This window comes from Hylobates moloch, unplaced genomic scaffold (genome assembly GCF_009828535.3).
Source record: "Hylobates moloch isolate HMO894 unplaced genomic scaffold, HMol_V3 SCAFFOLD_6, whole genome shotgun sequence".
Taxonomy (NCBI): Eukaryota; Metazoa; Chordata; class Mammalia; order Primates; family Hylobatidae; genus Hylobates; species Hylobates moloch.
The window spans coordinates 109,769,562-109,785,295 of NW_026652281.1; the positions used below are offsets into that span (position 1 = coordinate 109,769,562).

The 15,734-nt window shown below is 56.5% G+C and overlaps 1 protein-coding gene across 1 annotated transcript; it reads right to left on the reverse strand.

Annotated features, from left to right (window-relative positions):
- Positions 1 to 835: 835 nt before the first annotated feature.
- On the reverse strand, positions 836 to 14,873 carry LOC116471493 (C-type lectin domain family 18 member A). The gene is made up of 13 exons (XM_032157891.2): positions 14,811 to 14,873; positions 14,053 to 14,282; positions 13,415 to 13,506; positions 10,972 to 11,211; positions 6,144 to 6,241; positions 5,614 to 5,735; positions 5,349 to 5,456; positions 4,754 to 4,846; positions 4,267 to 4,373; positions 3,503 to 3,632; positions 3,112 to 3,208; positions 2,119 to 2,210; positions 836 to 1,607 (listed from the first exon to the last, which is right to left on the reverse strand). The coding sequence occupies exons 2-13, from the start codon at positions 14,174 to 14,176 to the stop codon at positions 1,570 to 1,572; spliced, it is 1,341 nt and encodes a 446-aa protein (XP_032013782.1). The 5' UTR covers positions 14,177 to 14,282; positions 14,811 to 14,873; the 3' UTR covers positions 836 to 1,569.
- Positions 14,874 to 15,734: the final 861 nt, after the last annotated feature.

Sequence of the window (15,734 nt, forward strand, 5' to 3'; positions counted from 1 at the left end):
GCCCGCGCCCGCTTAGACAGGCGAAGCCCTGGGAAGCAGTGGGAGAGGGAAAGACAGGGCCGGCGCGGGGCCGCGCGCCTGTAACACCAGCACTTTGGGAGGCCTAGGATGGCGGATCGCTTGAGCCCAGGAGTTCGAGACCAGCCTGAGCAACGTGGTGCAACCCCGACTCTACAACAAACACAAAAATTAGCGGGGCGTGGTAGTGCGGACCTGTGGTCCCAGCTACTTGGGAGGCTGAGGCAGGAGGATCGCTTGAGCCTGTGAGTTCGAGGCTGCAGTGAACCCTAATTGCACCTCTGCACTCCAGTCTGGACGACAGAGGGAGACTCTGTCTCAAAAAAGAAAACAATAGGGCCGGGCGCGGTGGCTCATGCCTGTAATCTCAGCACTTTGGGAGGCCAGGGCGGGGGGATCACAAGGTCGGGAGATCGAGGCCATCCTGGCTAACACGGTGAACCCTGTCTCTACTAAAAATACACACAAAAAAAATTAGCCGGGCGTGGTGGCGGGCGTCTGTAGTCCCAGCTACTCGGGAGGCTGAGGCAGGAGAATGGCGTGAACCTGGGAGGCGGAGCTTGCAGTGAGCCGAGATCATGCCACTGCACTCCAGCCTGGGCGACAGAGCGAGACTCCGTCTCAAAAATAAATAAATAAATAATAAATAAATAAATAAATAAATAAATAAATAAATAAATAAATAAACGACAGCCAGACTCACTGGGTTTGACTACCAGCCGTATGATCTTGTGCAAGTTACTCAATCTCTCTGTGCCTTCATTTCTTCAGCTGTAAACTAGGATAGTGATAACCCCTTGTGGGTGATGTCTGAGGAGCTGGGCGAGGGAGCGGGACTGCACAAACTCTGACTACCACTGGCCCTGGTGCGATGACACTCCACCAGTGGGGGCAAGACACATGCATCATCTCCCAGACATTCAGAGCAGCTTCTATTAATACCCTGCCTGCCTGGGCCCCAGCCATGAGAACTGCCCCTCACTGAGGCACAGTCTGGTCTTCCTCTTCTTGGGGAGACCCAGAACTTCCAGAGAGTGTCCTGGACCATGAAGGCGACCAGGAAGGGGAATAGGTGGGTGGAGGCCGCTGCAGTGAAGCCTCAGGCCCCCTCTGGTCTCTCCAGGGTCATCCCAGATCATCTGAATTTCCCTTTGAAATGAGCATGCACAGGTTCAGCTGATTCATAACTTCATTTAATACCCTGTGGGGTTCATGCCACAGGGGAGCTCCGCTGCCCCACAGGGTCTGGGCCAGGCGGAAGGCAGCAGCCTCTTTGGGCCGCTGGCGGGGGCTTCTCCTTCGGCGTCTAATTGAAGCCCATCTTCCCAATCAAAAGCAGGCGAAGGGCCCCAGTTTGTTCTAACACTCACTCCCTGGCCCTCACAGGCCTCCCTGCCTCTCTCTGCCCAACTTCTGGCATTGTGCAAGGTCTGAGACCTCTTTGGACATGAGGCATGTGGTCTTAACCTGGCCCTTGTTCCAGACAGGTAGGCAGACAGGTAAGCAGAGCCGGTGCACCCAGGGCAGGTGAGGGAGCCATGCGGCCAGGCCTCAGGACCCTGGGCCCCACCGGGAGATGTGCTCCTGGGCTGGAAGGAAGCAGAAGAAAGCAGGGCTCGATGGCAGCCCAGGCAGTCCCAAGATGACGGCCCTGCTGCACTCGGTCTGGAAGTGCCCATGGCCGTGGTTCCTGTGGTGCTCCAGACCTTCCTAGCAGAGGCTGCTGGGAGCTGGTGCCATGCCAGGTTTCACCTCTGCCTCCACCACAGTTCATGGGGCTCCCGGGAACACCAAGGAACCCAACAGGTTCCCAGGCAGCAGCTTTCATGACAGGAGGAGAGGGTCCCTGGAGAAATGCCCTGCAGAGCTGCAGCTCTACTCCTGCCTGCATGGCCTTGCTGTGTGACGCTGGGCCCGTCGTTGCCCCTCTGGGCTCAGGAGCCCACAGGTGCAAGGCTATCAGCAGGGCATCCTCTATGGCTCCGTGTGCCCAGACCCGCTCTGAACCTGCCACCTAGATACCCTTGCAGGCTGGACCGGGTCAGCAGCACCCCCAGGGTCAGGGATCAGAGAAGGGGGGAGCCTCAGGAGGTCCCTCACCAAACTGGCAGATGTAACGGTTTCGAGTTTTGCAGCGCTGGTCGTTCCAGTTGAAGGCAGCTGAAGCCTGCAGCTCCACACAGTTGCCAAACCTGCAGGCCAGGGTGTGGTTTTCAGGAGGGAAGAGTGAAGTCAGGGATCCGGGAGAGGCCTAAGCCCTCCACCCATCAGGACCCTGCATCTCAGGGGCTCCAGTGCCCCCACCTGCAGATGGGGCTGCTGGGAGCCAGGCCCATCCCTGAGCCCCCATCCCTGCTCCCCAGACCACTTCTCAGGGAAGCGCCTTCCTGGGGTAACAGCCTTGCCTACCACATGGTAGCACTCAGCCACACCAGCCTGTGGGGACAGTGGGGACTGGAATAGACAGCCCCACTTGAGAGGTATACCTGGGAACCCAACAAGGCCCAGACTTCCTCCAGGCAACAGGCCAGGGGCACAGGCCGGCTGTCGGCAAGGAGGTCTGGCTGAAATTGCTGGAGCCCTTGGTGGCCTCGAAGCTGGACCACCTCCACCCTGGCCCTGGGTATTCCTGGGCTTTGAAGAGCAGGGTGGGGCCACATGACCAGAGGGTTCTTGCTACAGGATGGCTGGTGGGTCCATAGGTACAGGGTTGTATTGTGAATAAGTGCAGGTGGGTGACAGCTAAGGAATGCTGGCATCAGTGTAACTGAGGTAGGCAGAGCGCACGCAGAGGGAGGGGTGAGTGGATGAGAATTGGAGGGATGGAGTCACAGCCAGGGGACACTGGGGATGGACAGATGGATGGAGGCTTCCTGGGTCCCTCTCTCTCCCACGTGACGTGCCTTCCAGCTTGCGTCTCCCTCACCCCACCACCGGCCCACACCAGCTGTGCCCACAACTCTCTGGCACCTGGGCAGGCACCAGGGAAGGTTCAGACCGTCAAAGGGCCCAGCCAGGCAGCGGGATGGGGGGCTCCACCAGGCAGACCCGAGTGAGAAGGAGGCCCAGGGGAGGGAGGCACCCCACACTTACCCCTGGTTGTCAGGCTGCCCAAAGGCAAAACTGGTGAAGGCCTGGTGCTCCCCTGTGGCCCAGCGGAAGGAGTCCTTGGCGGTCTTGTAGGTGAGCCCTGGGCCAGGGTAGTCAAGGTTGGCCCACGACCTGAGGTCCCCCATCCCACTCAGACCCTGGAGTCTGCTGCCAGCTGCCTTTTTGGCCCCTCTTCCCAGCGCTGGCAGCCCCCATGTGCTCCCTACCTGGGCCCTCCCAGGGAAAGGGGGTGAGCAGCTGGCCCCACTCTGGGCACCAGGCCCTCACCACACCCTTGCCATCTGCCGGCAGCCGCCACAGCCCAGGGTTCCTGCAGCAGGGTGGGGCATCACAACCCCTTACTCGCCATACCCCCAATCAGCTGGGCACTCACCGATCCAGAAGTTCCTGGTTTCGAAGTCACTGTCAGTCACCTCGTTGGTGGTCTCCAGGCGTCCCAGGTAGAAGGCGAGGATGTCCTGCACTTTCTGGCTCTCAATTTGGGCCAGCACCCCACCTTTCCTCTGTAACCCCATCCCGGGTCACACAGGCAGGGCTCCCAGAGCCCAGGCTGCCCCTTCCTGCCACCCCTGCCCATGGCCTAGGATGCCACGTGTGTGTGCTGGCTGGGCTGTCATCACCCCCAGCCCGCACAGCCTCCCTTCCAAGAGCAGGGGTCCCTTCTGCTCCTGTCTGCTTCTCTTCTCCCTGTGCACAGGGGCCCGACTGGCAGCCCAGAGGCCCAGGCCCAGGTCTGGCCCCTGAGGAGGTTCTGTTTCACCTGCACAGTGTCTTAAATATATCTGAATTGATTGCCAACCCCAGTAATTAACTGTGGTTTCGAGAGTTGCCAGTAGAAGTCTGGGTTGCTGGTTTTCTTGAACAACCCCGAGCTCTGGCCACCCTGACCTTGCATTCCTGCAAGGCAACCAGTGGCTGGAACTCCCTTAGACGGAGGTTGGCCTTGACCTTGGCCCCTCAGGTCAATAAGTGACCTCCTGGCCTCTATGAGCCTCGGAGTCCACGACCCCTGCTTTATGCTGATGAACAGGGTGAGGTCAGAGACATTGAAGGAACCACCTCTCACTCCATGGTCCCTCCATTAAGACCCTCACTTGAGGCCCTGGGGGTTCCTGGGAAGCTAGGGGTGACTGTCACCTGGCATTTCATCCTGGCTCTGTAATAGGTGTCTGCCTCTGAAGACATCATGAAGCAGTCTCCGTCGATCCTCAGGTCACAGGTGTGGAAGGGAAAATGCACCTTGGCTGGGGTAGGGGAGCCTGAGTTTGTGTGTGGACTTCAGAATCCCTGCCCTTTCCTGCCCTGCCAGGGAGCTAAGCTCAGGGTGCCCCTTCCTCTGGCCACCTGCTCCAGAAGAGTGGGTGGTGAGGGTCAGGAATGTGCTGGTAAGTTGGAATATTGAGCTTGCTCTCTTTCAAAAGAAAAAAAAAAAATCCATGGTTTGTAGCATTTGCCAATTTCTTTGGTGTAAATATCCATGCTGTGGCCAGTTTCAAGCTCTCAACATGTTGTCACTGAATGAGTTAGAAAGAGACGCGCACAGTGGGCTCCTGGGAGCTGATGCCCCATTGAAGGGGGGTCTTGGGAGGGGCTGGCTCTTCGGGGGCCCTGGGGCAGGACTCACTGGCACACTGGGCTCCTCCATAGCCGACGTCACAGACGCACGAGCACTCCTCCTCCCGGAACCGGCCGTGCACACACCGCAGGCTGCACCTCACTGCCAGGGCAGGGCAGTGGGGCAGAGGCTCAGCCCCCAGCCTTCTGAACCCCACGCTATCCCCCAAAGGCCTTGAACATCCAGGGAATGCCAACCACAGCAAGAATATCCCTCCCAGAGACAGAACCCACCAAGGCTTCCAATTGCTGGCACGCCTGGTGTCTTTGGTTTGGTCCCCATTGTAGAGTGAGGCATATTGGTCACAGAATGGGTTAGGGTAGAGGGGCAGTAGGGCAAGAATCCACTTCTGGATCCTAATTCTGTCCTCCTCCCAGAGCCTAAGGGGCTGAACCTGATTTCGCTTTGAATCTCCTGCACAGCTCAGGGTCTGGCAAACAGCTAGTGCTCAGTGGATGCTTGTTGAAAAGAGTGTATGCAGTGGGCAGACTCAGGGAGTACACGGTCAGCACCCCTAACACCCTTGAGACTCTCAGGCAGTGTAGCAGTCCCAGGACCTGCCGCGAGAGCAGAGCTGGGCACACCCAGGCTCCAGTGCCCTCACCTTGGCAGTATCTGCCCGTGTAGCCAGGGGGACAGTGGCAGTGGCAGGTGCTGATGTTGAGACGTCCATGGTTCTGGCAGCTCATGCGACAAGGATTCCTGGGGACCTCTGGCCAGAGGAGGCGGGGACTCTGAGAAAAGGATCTCCTCCCAGCAGGCCGGGCAGGAGCCTCCCTGGGTGCTAAGGGCCAGGGCTTCTGGGACAGCCCAGTAGGATGCTGCCACCCCTACCCCAGGGTCGCCAGACTGAGCCCTCATGCACTCACCACAGAGCCCTCCTGCGTGGTCCCAGGCTTTGAAGCAGCCTGAGACGCTGGCTGTGCAGAGCGAACACCAGGCGCCCTTCTTATAGGGGATGATTGTCTTCCCGTTGACCTCCCAGTTGCCTCTGTGAGGACAAGCAGGCACCACAGGGTGTGGGAGGGCCTGGCCTTGGGCAAGGCAGTGGCGGGGCCCTGCTGCCTGGCCCCTGGCTCCTTCAGCTCCTGCAGCCAGGCCAGGGAGTCAGGGAGCTCGGTGAGATAGGGAGATTCTCTGGGAGAGAAGAGATGACCTCTGGACAAACTCCCTGATACCAGGACCAATATCCAGGAAGGGGCATCCACAGAGCAGCACCTTCTGCATGGCCAGAATCTTTAGCACCCTCTGCCTTTCCTCTCCTCCCCTCTCCCACCAAGGGTGCAGAGCAAGGCATCAGGGACTTTACTTTCAGGTGGATGGGTGGGAATCTCACCCTCGGTGAAATCACCCCTCCCTGCCTCCCAGACATCCCAGCAGAGGGTGTAGCAGGGCTTACCCGGGGGAGTAGGCACAGACAAAGGCTTCTATCGCTGCCTGGCCTGCAGAGCACAGGTGCCGCCCACAGCCCAGCTGGCTCGAGGTGGCCCACACGAGCTACAGGAGACACAGGGGATCAGAAACCCTATTGTGAACTACCCCTGGGGAGGGGGACACAGCTTTCACTATCATCCAGGCGAACAGAGGGCTCCCTCACCTCCTCGAGGGCTCAGGAGCAGCAGCTGCCCTGGACAAGGGTAGAAGCATGGGTGGGAATAGTTCAGGGAGGCCTTTTTATTTATTTTTTATTTTTTTATTTTTGAGATGGAGTTTCACTCTTGTTGCCCAGGCTGGAGTGCAATGGCCTGATCTCGGCTCACCACAACCTCTACCTCCTGGGTTCATGTGATTCTCCTGCCTCAGCCTCCCAAGTAGCTGGGATTATAGGTGACTGCCACCATGCCCAGCTAATTTTTTTTGTATTTTTAGTAGAGACGGGGTTTCTCCATGTTGGTCAGGCTGGTCTTGAACTCCCGACCTCAGGTGATCCGCTTGCCTCGGCTTCCCAAAGTGCTGGGATTATAGGTGTGAGCCACCGTGCCCGGCCTAGGAAGGCTTTCTTAGTTGAGAGTGGGATGGAGAGGGGAGGTACCTGAAGTGAGGGGAGATTGTTGATGGGTGGAGGGGAGCAGCCAAAAAAAAGACGGGAACATCAAGGGCCTTGTGACTGCATGGTGACCACAACCATTCACTTCTTGCACTAGACCACTCTTTAAAATGTGACTCTGCAGCTTTTTGCAGCAAAGAGAGGTGTCTCTTTCCTTGCTCCTTGAATCTGGCTGGCCCTGTAACTGGTTTGGCCACCAGAATGCTGCAGAAGTGATACTGAGCCAATTTTGAGCCTAGGCCTTAAGAGACCTTGCCATTTCCACTCATTCTCATAGAACCATGCTCAGTCACCACATGAACAAACTCAGTATAGCCTGGTGGAGGTTGGAAGGCCTCATGGAACAGAGATGAACCATTAGAGGCCTTTTTGCACAGCCAGCTCCCAGCCAGCCCCCTAGTTGATTGCAGGTCTATGAGTGGGCCCAGCCAAGACCAGAAAATCTCCCTGCTGAGCCCAACTCAAGTGGCTGACCTGCAGAATCCTAAGCTGCCAAATTTTGGGGTAGTATGTCATGCAACAAAAGCTAATGGATACAGGTCTGCAAACCAGTTTAAAGTCTTAGAATCAGCAACAACTTGGAAATAGCACAAATGGTCAATATATAAGAAGAGTGAAACAAACTCTCCAGTAGAGACTAAAAATGACATGTACGAGACTGGCTTGTAGCAGGCAGATGTGAACATGTGATCATATATATGTATCCAATACTTAAAGAATATGTATTGTTTTTAGGAATGCATGGGACTTTTGCAAACCACAAAGGAAGACCACACATTAGACCACTAAGCAAGTTTCAACAAACAGCAAAGAATCAACACATCCTTCAGGCCACATTCTATGAATTCAATGCAATGAAATTTATAGTAAATAATTTACAAGTAAATAAAGAAGATAATATAGTTTAGAAACTTGAAGATACCCTTCAAAATCTAAAACAACATCATGGCCAGGCGTAGTGGTTCACATCTGTAAACCCAGCACTTTGGGAGGCTGAGTTGGGTGGATCATGTGAGTTCAGAAGTTCAAGATCAGCAGGCCGGGCGCGGTGGCTCACGCTTGTAATCCCAGCACTTTGGGAGGCCGAGGCGGGCGGATCACGAGGTCAGGAGATCGAGACCACGGTGAAACCCCGTCTCTACTAAAAATACAAAAAATTAGCCGGGCGCGGTGGCGGGCGCCTGTAGTCCCAGCTACTCGGAGAGGCTGAGGCAGGAGAAGAGCTTGCAGTGAGCCGAGATTGCGCCACTGCACTCCAGCCTGGGCGACAGAGCGAGACTCCGTCTCAAAAAAAAAGAAGTTCAAGATCAGCCTGGCCAACATGGCAAAACCCTGTCTCTATTACAAATACAAAAAATTAGCCAGGCATGGTGGCACACACCTGTAGTCCCAGCTACTCCGGACCTGAGGTGGGAAGATCACCTGAGCCCAGGAAATTGAGGCTGCAGTGAGCTGAGATTGCACCACTGCACTCCAGCCTGGGCGACAGAGCCAGACCCTGTCTCCAAACAAACAAAAACAACATCATGATTGGAAATAGAAAAAAATCCCTAAATAACAATGAAAACATTTAAATATTAAAACTTACTGGATGCAGCTGAAATAGTTTAAAGGGAAATTTATAGCTTTAAATGTATATAGTAGAAACAAAAAAAGATTTAAAATTAATGATTTAAACATTCACATCAAGAAAATTAGAAACAATAATAGAGGCTGGGCGTGGTAGCTCAAGCCTGTAATCCCAACAGTTTGGGAGGCCAAGGCGGGTGGATCACCTGAGGTCAGGAGTTCGAGACCAGCCTGGCCAACATGGCAAAACCCTGTCTCTACTAAAAATACAAAAATTAGCCGGGTGTGGTTGCAGGCGCCTGTAATCCCAGCTACTCAGGAGGCTGACGCAGGAGAATCTCTTGAACCAGGGAGGCAGAGGTTGTAGTGAGCCGAGATTGCGCCACTGCACTCTGGCCTGGGCAAAAGAGCGAGACTCCGAATAAAAAAAAAAACCCAACAAAAACAAAACAAACAAAAAACAACCAACAACAACAAAACAGAGTTAGGTTTTTCACACCTTTGAGTCTGACAAAACTTAAGGAGCCAGGGCTGGGCGTGGTGGTTCACACCTGTAATCCCAGCACTCTGGGAGGCTGAGGCGGGTGAATCATGAGGTCAGGAGATCGAGACCACTCCGGCTAATACGGTGAAACCCCGTCTCTACTAAACAAAATACAAAAAAATAGCCGGGTGTGGTGGCGTGTGCCTGTAGTCCCAGCTACTAGGGAGGCTGAGGCAGGAGAATGGTGTGAACCCGGGAGGCGGAGCTTGCAGTGAGCCAAGATTGTGCCACTGCACAGTAGCCTGGGCGACAGAGCAAGACTCAGTCTCAAAAAAAAAAAATTAAGGAGCCAGAAGATCTTCGGGAAGTGGGAACTGGTTTGCTGGTCTGCACAGTTGGTGTAAGCACTTTGGCAACACCTAGTTGTAGGGGCACATGTTCTTTTATTTTCTGAGACTAGGTTTTACTCCTGCTGGCCAGGCTGGAGTACAATGGCGTAATCTCAGCTCACTACAATCTTCACCTCCCAGGCTCGAGCAATTCTCCTACCTCAGCCTCCCAACTAGCTGGAACTATAGGTACACACCATCACACCTGGGTAATTTGTGTATTTTTTTGTAGAGGCAGGTTTTTGCCATGTGGCTCAGGCTGGTCTCGAACTCGCGGGCTCAGGCAATCCTGCCACCTTGGCCTCCCAAAGTGCTGGGATTACAGGCGTGAGCCACTGCACCCAGCCTTGTGTAATATTTAAACATGCACAACCCACTTGCACAGGTAGTAGAGGTATTAAATATTTCCTGGGATTTTGCTTGTGTTTTTCAGTGCACCTGAAGAGTGCCAGGTGTGTGTAGAAGACCCTCAACAAATATTTGTTGAATGAAGAGAAAAAACGGAAACTTGCTTGGCAGTGATGCTCCTGAACTTTGGGAAGATTCCCTCCAGGGAGGGACAACGGGAAAAGGGGAGGGGCAGGGCTTTAGTTTAGTGGCATCTTCTAAACCTAGGCAGTGGGTAAGAACGGGGCCGTTTTAAATTTGTGTTTGAGGCTGGGTGCGGTGGCTCACACGTGTAATCCCAGCACTTTGGGAGGCCCAGGCAGGTGGATCACTTGAAGTCAGGAGTTTGAGACCCAGCCTGGCCAACATGGTGAAACCCCATCTCTACTAAAAATACAAAAATTAGTTCGGTGTGGTGGCTCATGCCTGTAATCCCAGCTACTTGGGAGGCTGAGGCAGGACAATCACTTGAATCTGGGAGGCAGAGGTTCTAGTGAACCGAGATCAAGCCATTGAACTCCATCCTGGGTGACAGAACAAGACTCTGTCTCAAATAAATAAATAAATGAATATGTTTATGTTTGAAATTATTTATATTTCAGATTGAAAAAAAAGTGGCTTAGGCCAGGCATGGTGGCTCACACCTGTAATCCCAGAACTTTGGGAGGCTGAGGCAGGCAGATCATTTGAGGTCAGGAGTTCGAGACCAGCCTGGCCAACATGGTGAAACCCTGTCTCTAATGAAAATACAAAAAAATGAGCTGGATGTAGTGGCACACACCTGTAATCCCAGCTACTTGGGAGGCTGAGGCACAAGAATCGCTTGAATCTAGGAGACGGAGGTTGCAGTGAGCTGAGATCACACCACTGCACTCCAGCCTGGGGTGACAGAGTGAGACCATGTCTCCAAAAAAAGAAAAAATGTGGCCAGGCACAGTGGCTCATGCCTGTAATCCCAGCACTTTGGGAGGCTGAGGCGGGTGGATCACTTGACGCCAGGAGTTCAAGACCAACCTGGCCAACATGGTGAAACCCCATCTCTACTAAAAGTATAGAGCCATTAGCCAGGCCTGGTGGCACATGCCTGTAGTCCCAGCTAGTCAGGAGGCTGAAGCACAAGAATCACTTGAACCCGGGAGGCGGAGGTTGCAGTGAGCCCAGATCACACTACTGCACTCTAGCCTGGGCAACAGAGCAAGACTCCGTATCAAAAAAAAAAAAAAGTAAAACTAAACCAATTGGAGGAAAAGGAATCCCAACATTTAGGACAAACCGTAGCCTCTTCTGAGATGGCCCACTGGAAGCCTGTATCTGGGAGCTGGCACGCTGGCCTCACCTGCGGCACACTCACCTGGGTGTAGTGGGTGCAGGTGGCGTTGCGGGCACACTCCCCTGCCGCATGGCTGTACCGCTGCCCTTCTGCAAACCATAGGCTGACCACTTCAACAAAGGACGCCGAGCCCGCAGGCAGCAGCTGCACGTTCCAGCCCACTTGCAGGGTGTGCCACAGGGCAGAAGCCAGGCTCAGGGTTGGGGTTCCACAGTGGGCTGCCCTGGCTTGAGCCAGTTGGGCCAGGCTGTCACTCCAGTCCTGGGGGCAGCACAAACACAGACATCTGTGGGAGGCCTTTGACTGCTGGGCCAGGCCGCAAAGATTCAACTCCCCTGCCATCTCTGAGCATCCACCAGGTGCCAGGTCAGGCAGCAAAGAGAGCACTGGATAAGGAGTCCTGCTGGAGGAAGCACTGGTGTTGTCTGATGTCTGTCCAGGAGGAGCCCAGCTCCTCTCAGGACTGAGCCGCCATCTCCGAATCCTGTCGTGGGCATCCTTCGGCCCTGCCCAGGCAGTGGGACCCGCTCCTGCTGTCTTTCTCCCATCTGGTCATGTGAGCAGTGCCCATACCTTGCAGACTGGTTCTGTGTTTGGGCCCTGGCCATTGTCAGAAAGGCTCCACTGCTCCCACCCAGCCATGCTGCCCTCCTGTGATGCAAAAAGCCATACAGCCACGCCTCTCTGCCCTAGTCTCCTGCCTCCAGGAGCCCAGCCTCATCTGCTCCCCACCATGCACAGCTGACCCCGCCCCCCTCCCTCTTTTTTTTTTTTTGAGACAGAGTCTCACCCTGTCACCCAGGCTGGAGTGCAGTGGAGCAATCTCGGTTTATGGCAACCTCCGCCTCCCCGGTTCAAGCGATTCTCCTGCCTCAGCCTCCTGAGCAGCTGGGATTACAGCCATGTGACACCACGCCTGGCTAATTTTTGTATTTTTAGTAGAGACGGGGTTTCACCATGTTGGCCATGCTGGTCTCAAACTGCCGACCTTAGGTGATCTGCTTGTGTCAGCCTCCCAGAGTGCTGGGATTACAGGTGTGAGCCACCGTGCCCAGCCCCCTCCCTCTTCTTAAACAAGGGGCCTGGCAATCACCACCCCTGGGTGACCTGCTGCAGTTCCCTGATCTCCCGAGACTCCCTGAGCTCATCTGTAAACAGAGCAGGGAGGTGCCTGCAGGATAGGACTCACAAGCACTGAGTGGAGGCAGGGAGGGGGGGCCCCTCGGGGCTGCACACCAAACCAACTTCATCCTGCACTAATGTCCATTGGGGTTTTACCTCTGATGAAGGCTGGGTACAGGAGCTGGGGGCTCCCTGGGGTCCCTCAGCAGCCCTGCACCCCCACAAGACCTTCAGTCTCCACTGTGTCCAAAGAAGGGGTGCCCTGGAGCCCTAGAGGCCCGGAGGGTGCTCAGGGCCGGGCCACGAGGGAGGCTGAGCCATGGAGCTCCATTTGCACCTTTATGGAAATGAAGTCTTCTAGGACTTTGACAAAACGGCCCTGGAAAGAGTGCCAGCTGCCAGCCATCGACCACCGCAGCCCCTCCTGGGGTCCCAGGCAGGAGTACCCACCACGGAGATCACAGCTGGGAGCACCCCTGGCTGCCCAGCGTCTGAGCCTGAGGAGGGGCAGAGCCGCTCAGGGCTGGGAAAGCGGGAGAAGCGACCCCCCCGCATTTAGCCACCCCACCCCCACCTCCTGGGAAACTGACCCTAGAGTGCTCAAGGTCGCCACCGTGGCCGCCTGCCTCAGAGGAGTTCATGGGAAGCAGCCATGGGGAACCCTCCCGCCCCCATCACCCTGCCCTGGCTCCCTGGCCTGCTAACATGGGCTGGGGCTGCTGGGGTCCCAGACAATGGGGGGCAGCGTTTCTGAGCCCCCAGATGACAGTCCCAACCCCGCTGCCCCAGCCGGGCTGGCAGGGAACCCTATACCCCCGATCCCCGGCCCCTGCTGAAAATGTGGAAAATGTGGACGAGTGAGTGAGCAGAGAACATGGGCAAGGCCTGTCCTAGTGGCTCAGATAAGCTCAGGAGAAGGCGCTGGGTCCTTGCCGCACAGAAGCCCCTCCCCAGCCTAGCAGGACCTTCTCCCTCTCTGGCCTGGCAGCCCATCCTGCGGACTCCTTGTGAAGCTCCCCTTCCCTGGAGGAGAGGATCCGGCTCCTCCTGTGGCTCCTGGTCTCTGTGGCAACAAGATGCCAGGGAAGGCCCAAGGTCCTGCCCTTCAAGGCGAGTGGGAGCCAAGGGGCCCGACCTCCTGAACTGAGGGTGGGGGGTTAAGAAGCTGAAGAGACCCCCAGCAACCAGGGCCTCGGTCCCTCAGGGGCAAGGTGCCTGGCTGTGCCTGCCCACCCTGGTCAAGTGGAAGGGCACCTGGACAGGCGTGGCCTCCCAAGCCGCCCTCTGGGGTCCGCGCCTCCGGCCGCCCCCCTGGCAGAGCCCAGCTGGGTCAGGTACTCACCAGCCTCCGCATGTCAGCCGCAGGGGGCTGGACCCAGCTGCGCAGGCGGTTGTGCAGGGAGAGGAGCAAGAAACTCTCCTTCCTGTTCAGGGCTGGGGTGGAGAGAGAAGGTCAGGCAGCCCGAGGATGGGGGGACCTGAACCCAACACAGGGCAAAATAAGCATGTGTCCCCACCCTTGGAAAACAAGATGGGAGAGGAGTGTGGTGGGTACAGGGGATGCTAGGCACAGCAATGGAGAGAGGCTGAGAGAGAGACCAGGTACAGCAGGCGTGGGCTGAGTGCTGGGGTCGGGCTGGCGGGAGGGAACGGGATGGGGGCTGGGTGTAGGGGGGCCAGCCCTGGCTCCCAGCAGGCCCGTTTGGGGCTCCTCTGGGCCACGGAGTTTCTCCAGGCCCCAGCCACAGCCTTCCTCGGGCGTTCCTCCTTGACCCCAGCCCTGGCCCCCCTTCCTCCTCCTTCCTCCCCAGTCCAGCATCCACCCCTCACCACCCCCAGGCTGTCCCAGGGCTTCCTCATTAAACCACCTGCACCACCTGGGGCTCAGGCCTGGGACCGGGCTTCCAGAAGTCTCCTAGCACCCACTCCCCAGAGCTCATAATGGTGCCTCCACTTACCTCCTCACCAGGTGTCCCTTACCTCCGGCCATCAGAGCCTGCTCCTGCAGCTGGGGTGGCCACACCTCTGCCCAGGTGGTGCCAAGGAGGGCCAGGAGCACAGCTAGGAGATGCCCCTGGCCAGGGGAGGTCTCTGGATGCAGCATGGGTCTGTTGGGCCTGTCAGGCACTCCGAGCACAGCCTGGCTCAGCCACCCGGCTTGTTTCTCAGGCTGGATGGAGCTATTCACAATCTCCAGGAATCAGGCTGAGCTGGGGGACAAAAGAGGGAGGCTGGTGAGTGAGTAATCAGTGTGTCCAAACAGCCTCCTGTTGGCGCTGGCATGAAAAGAGACAACTCCGGGGGATGCCTGCCTACTCCGGCCTCCTCGGCCTGGCCAGCCCACCCCCAACAGCAAGCAGAGCAGCGTGCACTGACCTGCGGCCCCTGCTAATCATTGTGGGATTATTAGCGCCCTTGGGGAGCCCCCAGAGACCCCGCCGATTGGCCCTCGGACATTCCAGTGCTACGGATTAGTGACTGATGCCTGTGTCCTGGCTGGGACAGTGTCCTCCGAGCCCACTGATGGCTTCCACTCCCCAGCCCCGGGCCCTGGGAGGAGGACCTCGGCTATGGTCCTTCTGGTGAGCAGGAACTGGGCAAGACCCCAGGGGAGTTCTTTCCTTTCTTGGGAAGCTCGTCCCAACCCCCCAAGCCATGAATTAAACATAGGCAAGAGGTAACCGCACACCAGAGAGGTGCAATTTGTGGGCTCGAAGGGGGGTGGGCTGAGGACGCACCTGCACGAGGAAAAGCGTGCCTTAGGAAAGTCTGTCTGGGCAGTGTCGGGGGCTGGGCCCAGCCCTGGTGCCCACTACCCTCACCCACATGACTACAGGCCGGGGGGAGTGAGGTAGGAGGAGTCAAAGCAGGCAGGGACCAGAGCACATGATGCCCTTGGCTGACTCCAGTCCTGCTGGGATCAAGTCTGCCTTTAGAAAAACAGGCAGCGTAGGAGGTGGGCAGCACGTTGCCATGATGTTCCATGGCCCGGCCGTGGCTGGCATGATCCCACCAGAGTGAGCCGGAGCAGATCTGCACCATGGGCCAAGTTTCTCAGAAAATACATGGCTGTCCTGCGGGCCGCAGCCTAATGCCCACGTTCCTCTCGGGGCAGATCAAAGGTTATTCAACCAGGGCAAAGGACAGCCTTGCAAACCAACTACGTCCTCCTTCTGGAGTTTGTGTGACCCCTGGCCCCTGAGCCTGCACCCTCTCAGAGCAGGGTTGCAACTCCGTGGAAGCTCTGCTGAGATGCAGGTAGGGTTGGCTTTCCTGGGGAAACACCAGTGGAATGTGGTTATCGTCATGGGTGCCAGGGATGGGGATGAGGCCAGGCATACAGGCCATGAAGGCAGTCTGGAACTGCATGTCCCCCACAATACCTAGGGGCTCAGAAGTTTCTTCTTCCTCAAACAGAAACCGAGCACCCTCAGGGTCACCGCGTGCGGGTCCTAGCAATGCTTAATAGTTACCTGTTTTTTGGTGTTTTTTTTTTTTTTTTTTTTGAGACAGAGTCTCGCTCTGTCGCCCAGGCTGGAGTGCAGTGGCGCAATCTCGGCTCACTGCAAGCTCCGCCTCCCAGGTTCATGCCATTCTCCTGCCTCAGCCTCTCTGAGTAGCTGGGACTACAGGCGCCCGCCACCACGCCCGGCTAATTTTTT